Raw genomic sequence first — 8705 nt, forward strand, 5'->3', positions numbered from 1 at the left:
TTAAATAGTGATTAATGTGATTATCACAGACCGTATACTCGGAAGGGTAGATTGAGGGACCCTCAATCTTCTGATCCGAAGTCAGGCGCCTTATCCGTTGGGCCACACGGTCACTGCTGGTGTTTCTTGGCTCGAAATGATCATTGTGCATTGGCACCATTTTGTTTTCTCCATCCGACAGGCATAACAATTTAATGTTCATTGGCAGAAGGTACAATAGACCTGTGTCCATCTGTTGCCATACATCCAACAGAATAAGTCATGGTGACTTCCTGCGACTCTATCAGCTTTGTGTTCAATAAAACAGGCCCACATTTCACACCGAGCAAGCACATTTGTGAGTAAATCCAGATCGGATCATCGTTTCTTTTTGTTTTTTTCCAGTAACCATACTTTTTGTGACATTTTTCTACAGTGGTGTGCCGTGATATTTTTCTGATGTAAAAAGGGTGGCTTGGCTCAAAAAAGGTTGGGAAACACCCGTCAGGGAAATGTACTTCCGATTGGGGCATATTTGGGCAGATTCCCTCAGAGGTTTGTCAAAGTGCAGGCCCCGTAATTAGCCTAAAATATTATAGTGGACTTCAAACAAAAATGGCCAACATGCTGTTCATTTTTAGACTTTTTCATGTGTCTTGCTATGATAGACATGTCTGACAAATCCTGTGTACATCAGCGAAACTGATGTGAGGGGTGAATTTTGTTTGTTTGTTTGTTGACTGGGTAAAGAGTGAGTTTTGAAAGGTCATCATCTTGCGGACTCCGAAAATATACTGTATAGGGTAAATTTCAACAGGATACATGCGCTTGATGAGTTTTTGGTCACGTCGAGGGTCCCAAAAGGTGATTAATTAGTCAAAAGAGTGAACAAAGCGATTTCAGCAGGACCTTTGCGTTTCCTTGTGCTCAGACCTTAATAATAGTTTGTTACTAAAATGGAGTTGTGTGAAATTACAACCCAACCTTTATTAGGTGGATACTGGACCATTTCCCAACAATGTACGTACAGTATATTTTCCAAATAGGCAGATATCAGGTTCAGCTCTGTGTTCAGGATGACTGCTCTGATAATAAAGATTGCTTATTGCCAGGAGGCTGTGATGGAAAGTGTGTGGATTATTGCCTTAGTCAATCTGATATCAGAATTCCTGTTGATAAAGAGGGAAATCGCTGAAAAGTAATAAGTCTCAGGGTACTGCTTTCATAATTTCAAAGATACATTTATGATATTCTCATTTCGTTATTATTATTTTTTTATCAGCTTGACAGCCGTGCAGATATTTTGGGGAAATAATATGCCGCTAACACAAAATGATTAAGAGCGGCAACTACAGTTGGCCTTGCTATTGTTACAAGTCGCAGTTGTCAACGTCTAAATGCTGTATCCCAAACAAAATTAACGACAACGAACAATTCAGATTGTTATCCAAAGCAGTAATAATTAGGGATCGTTAGGTGGCGGTAATGCTCTATCATGGTTTGCAAACTGCCGTTAAACACCAAAGAAGAAGAAGAAGCCTACGAAAGAGAAGACTACGACAACAATTACGTTATCACGGGCACGAAGATGGGCAGGGGGCTTTTAGGCGGAAAGTTTTACTTTAAAAACTTTCCCGACGGCTCGTTGGATAAATCTAAAGTAATTTGCGCATTTTGCAGAGTCGAATTCAAATATCATAGAAGTAGTACGTCCTTGGCGTATCATCTGAGAGCCAAACACCCTGCTGAAGTTACCTCCACGGGTACTAGCCAGTCGACCCTGCCGGTGTTTGGTGTTCGTGGGCGGACTACAAAACGTGTGAGTGACAAGGTAACCGATTCCTTTGTTATGTGTGGATAGCGAAAAACCGCCGCCCCCTTACCATTTTTCATTCTGTTGTACCTAACCATACGGAATGGACGGTTAAAGCAGTTACTTGATTAAATTGTGTTTGTGTCACATGGCCAACAGGTATGTTACAACTCGTAATATATACTGATACGTCACTTCCTGTAGAGAGTGGTGTCGCCGCTCTAACAGGTCCCCGGGCCAACATTAACGCTAGCAATCCTGTCTTTTCTTAAGAAAAAAATGTTTAAAGCATTTTCCTGAAAACAAAACTTCTCCATAATACAGTGTCACTTATTTTTAGAATTTATTATACAGAAACATGTCTCTCAAGGGGAACGTCAACTCCCACTCTGATGTGTACATTTGTGTTGCAGACCACACACAGAACCAGATCTCACAAACGCAGGTATGCAAGGAGAGATACTGAGTGAAAGAGGTGTGCAAAGAGTGCTGCACCACTTAAGCTGGGCTAGTGGGGATGATGTCCTGCTCAAGGGCATCTTTGCCATAGCCAGCAGGCAGACTAGAATCTCTTCTGTCCATAGTGGGGCTCAAATCCATATTTTCTGACTCCAAAGCCCAAGGCCTTACAGACTGAGCTGCTGCCGCCCATTATCAGTATCCGTGCAAGCCCAAATATTGCGTTAAATATAGTCATTGCTTTTCAACAAATCTGGATCAAATTTAAAACCCATTTTTGTTCCCATTCAAATATAATGTTTTTTTGTAAGGCTTTTCAACATTCCATTTTAAATAAATAAAAGACTGATATGGGTTTGTCAGGGCCGATACCGATTATTCGTAGTCACGGAGGCCAATAACTAATATTTGGAGCCAATATTCATTTGCAAAATATTAACGTCAAAAAACTCCAACACTTAATTTAAATGCTTTGAAACATGTATATTAAACAGCTTTTCAGATTTTTAAAAGGTTAGTTTGTTCAATCTTAGACAATAGACACCTTTGGTTTAAAATTCTAATAAAAAAGTGCAGGGGTTTCTCAGGCTCAGCAGCTTGTCTTATAAAGTCAAATAAATGTTAACAAATAAATAGATCCTTAAATAATTCTACAGTAAATTGGGTTTTCAAAATTTCAATTTAACTGAAATGTTACTATTTCACTTATCTTTTGTTTTAAGTGCAAACAAGGTCAGCAGCATCTTTATAACCAATATTAATATCAAACCTGTGAACGAAAAGGCGACGTGTGTCGAACTTTATCCATGAATTAATGTTTCAGCTAAAAGTTAAATATACCACTGTTCAAATTATTTTAAATGGTTTAACTGTTTTATTGTTTCACTCACCCAGGTGACTGAGAGTTGACTTCACTGATAGCATTGTTAAAATAGTTATTTTAACAATGCTATACAGCCGCCACTGTATTCTGTTTCATCACGTCAAATGGTTTGTATGTGCAAGTTTCAACTTGACTTTTTGTTTTAAGCTTGTAGCCTTTTATTTTGAAGGAAGGAACTCAGCATTTTGGCACGAAAAGTAACATCACACAGCGCTGGTGATATTTAAAAAAATATATAGTAATAATTTTAATGGTTGGAACAAACTGCTATTAAACGCTGATTCCTTTCCCTACCCACCGATTGTGACAGAAGGTTGGTGTTTGTGATACTGTTTATGTGAATTTTGTCCCGATTCATTGTGATGTAAAGTTGCTACGGTGAAGTTTTGGCCCCATGTTAAGCTTTTTTTTTTTTTTTTTTTTTTTTAATTTTTTTGTTGTTGTTGTTGTCATCGCCGCTTACGTTGGTTTGAAGACTAAAATAGATGTTAAAAACCATTAGTGCAAAAGTGCAAGCAACCGTTTACCTTGTTAGCTGTCTCGATGTTGCCATAGACGTATTTTATTTTCACCTACCCAAATGACTGAGAGTTGACTTCACTGAAGCTTCGCGGGGTGTATGTTGAAGCTCTGAGCGCTTCAGACGCTACACATCGGGAAAAAGTCCTTTGCACAATATAATCTTATTCCAAGTGTTGCACTGAGGCGATTTTTATTTTAACAAAGTTAATAGACACTCTTGTTCGCCGCCACCGCTGTTGGGCACAAGCACGTCATTGTGCGTGTTATTCTTCGTTGCTTTTCGCCACTTCTTCACGGCTGGAGGGCTAGGCATCGAAACTCGGAACCGAAATGTTTACATTTGAACGGTTCCGGGAGAACCGGAACGCGAGTCCCGGTTCCAATTGATTCTCGATACCCAAGGTTTGCACCGCTCTTGGTGTGGTCCAATTAGTCCCGCTCTCCGAGCATGTGTGGATGTTGTGCCATGGGCGTGTCTGAGGTGGCGTCGATTCCTCCTCAAAACACCTTTCGAATCCAGCTTCATCTCATAAGATCTGTGGTCTGCAGGTGTCACCACCTGTGCTGTTTTCCAGACTCCATGAGGCTCAAAGGGCTGCACCCTCACCCTGTTTCCACTTTTCAGGGTATCCAAGTTTTTTGCTGTGTGGTTGTAGTATTTCTCTTGGCGTTGCTTGTTGCTCCTTATTCTTTGCACGTTATTTGTTTACGCTGGTTCTAGCAACTAATCCTTAGTTGGAAGAAGGGTGTGTTTCGCCACCGTTTGTGTTCAAATAGTCATTGCTTATAACACTGCAACACCAGTGCTATTTATTAGCTCCTCTATGGTGTTTTGAATTTGTTAGCATTAAGCCAAACAGATTTTATAAAGGTTATAGCTATTTGGTTCTTTTAAAGATGTATAATTCTTATTTTGTTTATTTTGACAGTAAACTTCAGTTGGGAGTGGCAGTAAACAGCTTGAAGCCCTTTTGAAGAATTGTTGACTAATTGTGCCTGCCAAACTGCTACTTGTTGTGGAATTAGTTGAGCTGACTGCCGCCATACGGCACGCAAGTCAAGGCAAATAATCAGCCAAACAATGGCTTGTATCTTTCAGTCGTAAGGCACCACCGTATTTCAAGGAAGCAGGTTAAAGTGGCGCATTACCACTTTTTTCCCTGAAGGCTTGCTGACAATTACGCGATGAAATATCTATAGGATTATCGATTCTAACAAGTTTTGATAATGTCATTGTTTGGAGCGGGAGGGTAATCCTGCATCTGTAGTCCTTTCGCCATTTTGTTGCCATGACTTTCTTTTCCTTGCTCTCATCTAGCTTTCTGCACCATCCCTCTACCCACAGCTGCCATCGTACATCACCCTGCATCGGCCACGCTTTCGCTCTGTTTCGCCCTCCCTCTCGACGACATATTATTACTCACACGAGCCATCCATCTAGTCAGATCTCTCCCACTCGTGCACTTTTTCATTACTCTTTATCACCCCGGCATAGCTCTATTTCGCCACACCCTGTCCTGCATTCATCTGTGTGAATTATTCCTTCAGTTTATTAATTTTCTTCTTGGATGCGAACACGCATGCGACACACGTCAATCTGTGCGTTCTCACGCTCACGGTTTATTCCACAGCCTTCCTGTTACAAGAAGCGCCGTTCCTGCTCTTTGATTAGTCCAGTGACCCTCCATGTGGTACATGTACCGCTATTAAGTTAATCTGGTCATGGTGGCAGCACTTGTAAAAGCATTGGGTTTTGTTGGATTCGCAGATTGCTCTGGGAAGTTGTCGTTCCTCACTTTCTGCTCTCTAGTAGAAAGCACTCGAGTCACAAACTTCTGGCACAGTGAAATGAAAGCTATGAAGGCCATTGGTCCAGCAGTACAGTGTGTGGGGGGGGGCTAGAGACCGGGTCACTGGGGGGGGGGGGTTTACCCAAAAAATAATTGAGTAAGCGTGGATAAACGTTTTCGGGGGTTGGTTCCACCCCCCAAAAATAAATAAATAAAAAGGAATCTCATGTTGCATATGAGCCAGCGGCAATGCAATGATCACGTTAAACAGGTCGTATGTATGCATGAAGGCTCACTATACTGCTGCGCACAGCCACCCTCTGCAGTCCCCCGTATACGTGCAATGCGAGGCTGCACCGACTGTAATATTTACCACATTATCGCGTGCCAGGATGATGGAGGGAGGGAGGGAGTGCGTGAGTGCCGGGGATTCATGGCCAAGTGTGTGTATTTTGTACATCTAGTGATGTATTATTGCCGCCTCTAGAACCTTGGAAGGTTAAATCAAACTTGGATGCATAGCAGTGACGTGCAGTCATTTGCTTATAATGATGCATCTCAATAAAGTTGAATACCGTGGAAAACCTTATTTCACGAGTTCAAAAAGTGTAACTAATTAAATTGATTGACTACACGCAGAGTCACTTGATGATTTTGTTTTCTATGTACAGTGGTGCCTTGAGGTAGGAGTGGTCCAACTTAGAAGTTTTTCAAGATAGAAGCCGCGGTTCGCACAATTATGTGCTTTGACTCGCGAGCAAAATATGGCGATACGATACGAGCGCTCTATGGTGGCAGTGAACTCAACTCAAAGGTTATTGCGTTGGATTTCATTGGATTGCACCTATAATGAATATAGTACAGCATACAAGGATTGTCTCAACGTTCTTCATGCATTAAAAAAAAAAAAAACCTTTTGAGGACCAAGTTACATATTTTTTTAAATTGACAATATAATGCAATAAATCTCACATTCAAGAACAAGACATTAATCGAGCTGCAGCATACATGAAAATGTTGGATTGCCTCTTAAATTGGAACTGGGAAATCGCTTTGACTGAATCATGGTATATCAGTTTGTGTAGTTTATGAATGCATTGAGCCTCGTTTTATGCAGTAAATCCTCCATGATAGCTGTGCATAAGAAATGTACCTTAAAAGCTAGCTTTTATTTTACACAGTTGACGGACAATATTGGAGAAATTATAGTCACGCCGTGATTCTGAGCTTCTCTGTGCTATTCAATAGGGCCACTTAATGGGTTGGGGGGGGAAATGGTGGTGGACTAGGTTAAGCGTGGAATTATCTGAAATCTATGGAATGAATAAGTACCATCCACAAAAGCTGGGCATTTTTGTGCCGCCTTCTCAGTACATTGCATACACATTGAAATGTTATACTGGCACACTAAAAAAATAATGACGTCTATTGAAACGATATTGGCAGTTTCCCATTATGCGAACCCTGCTACGAATAGTGGGAAACCGTGAGTAATTGAGCCCCGCTAAAAACGGTTCTCAATTGGCTGCAGATGTCAGCAAAGTACTACTTTTATATTAGACAGTACTGACTAAATGATGGTAAACTTCTCACGTCAATATCGTTGCTTGGCAACAAGAATGCGCCAAAGTGATATTTTTAGACAGATGGGACGCTAACGTGAGCACAAAAACAGCGAATCATTTCCTCTGAAAATCTGCCAAATTTGTGAATTCACAAATGTGTAGAGGAACCCTGTACAGTAGCATATGCTGAAGTATTCTTGGGTTCATTTAAAATTGGCAAAGCACAAGCTATTTTTGAGTTATGTACAATTTTTCTATACTACTGTATAGTGTATGCCAGTAGTCGAAGGCTAAGAGGCACTTGCAAATGTAAAAAAAAAAAAAAAAAAAAGTCTGTTTTTATACATGTACTACTGTATAGTGTATAAAAGTTGTTTAATAACTTAACGTGAATTAAAGTGTTGGATAATATAAATTAGTACCCTCGCGATACTGTAATTTGTTTAACAAGCTAATTTAATAAAGAGATAATTTCAGGAGAAAGTGTTTCTTTTTCCACACAGTTGAACCGAAACCATAGCCCAAAAACTGAGGTACGGACCGTACTGTGGGTTACCTGCACGGTTGCACCCCTATTGAATATATGTTTCTATTTCAGGTTGAAATTGAAGAAAACTGTGACGACCATCTCGAACTAATTGAGAGTGAATCGGTAAAGGTGGAGATGGAATCGGTAAAGGTGGAGATGGAATCGGTGACGGTAGAGACGGAATCGGTGAAGGCGGGCTTGGACGCGTCAGCGGGGATTCTTTCAGAGGCGGCCGAAATCGAAGCACCAATAGGGCAACTCGACTCACAACAAACAGAAACTCGAGCAGAAATTTCCATGGATTTTCTCAAGTCGGTGAAGAAAACTCTGGAGATGGACAAAAAAGATGATGAACTTGAAATCTTCGGTAAAAACATTGTATTCAAACTGAGGAAAATACAAGATCCGTGGACATTAGTTGTAGTCCAGAATGAAATCGAGCAGGCATGTTTTCGTGGCATGATGGCAAGTCAGCCCAATCAAACTGTCACCAACACGGAAAACAACCACAATAATCATGAAGAGTGTTAAACCTACTGTATCATCACTCATTTTTATTTGGATGGATTCACTGAGGTTTTATGTCTTTTTATTCTAAAGTAAGAAAACATTGATTGGTCATTTGAACTGACTTCAGAATAGACATAAGATACACTAACCTTTACAAGTGAACTTAATTTATTTGACCTTCTCTAAACTTTTGAATGCACGTCTAACTGTTCTGTGTTTCAGTACGTTTTGCACAACTTGCTATTCTCTAACGAGGGCTGAACAGCAAAATTCATAACACGTTTTAATTGCCGAGATGACTTAAAGGAGTCCCAAAAACTATGCCCTAAGGTCATACAAGTACGAATTTGGACATAAATCTCGATTTCATGAAAAATACACTTTTTGTATAAAAACAAAAAAGTCCCCTTAATGTTATGAGAACGCGTTTTATTTTATTATTTTTTACGATGATGAGTTCAAATGTTACTTTAAGCATTGTACCTTTTTAATAAACTTTTTATGATGGAGATTATTGACTATGTCCATTCATATCTATGGGAATATTTTGTGCTAAAGCCAAACATTCAAGGTTGATCTGGGATAAAGTTCTTGCAGAATGAGAGGGCCTTTGGGTAAAGGAGACATTATATTAAAAGTCCATTTAAATGAATGA

The 8705-nt window shown here is 40.1% G+C and overlaps 1 protein-coding gene across 4 annotated transcripts; it reads left to right on the plus strand.

Annotated features, from left to right (window-relative positions):
* The first annotated feature begins 1526 nt into the window (after positions 1 to 1526).
* On the plus strand, positions 1527 to 8554 carry LOC133410995 (uncharacterized). Of its 4 annotated transcripts, XM_061692768.1 has the most exons (3): positions 1527 to 1810; positions 2206 to 2237; positions 3146 to 3587. In XM_061692768.1, exons 1-3 carry the CDS (start codon positions 1568 to 1570, stop codon positions 3147 to 3149), a joined length of 279 nt encoding a protein of 92 aa, XP_061548752.1. In that variant the 5' UTR covers positions 1527 to 1567; the 3' UTR covers positions 3150 to 3587. The 4 variants fall into 4 exon arrangements, with proteins under 4 accessions (XP_061548752.1, XP_061548751.1, XP_061548748.1 ...); XM_061692767.1 differs by lacking the exon at positions 3146 to 3587 and adding an exon at positions 7610 to 8554 and having other exon boundaries at positions 1527 to 2237; XM_061692764.1 differs by lacking the exons at positions 2206 to 2237; positions 3146 to 3587 and adding an exon at positions 7610 to 8554.
* The last annotated feature ends 151 nt before the right edge of the window (positions 8555 to 8705 follow it).

This window comes from Phycodurus eques, chromosome 12, assembly GCF_024500275.1.
Source record: "Phycodurus eques isolate BA_2022a chromosome 12, UOR_Pequ_1.1, whole genome shotgun sequence".
NCBI lineage: Eukaryota > Metazoa > Chordata > Actinopteri > Syngnathiformes > Syngnathidae > Phycodurus > Phycodurus eques.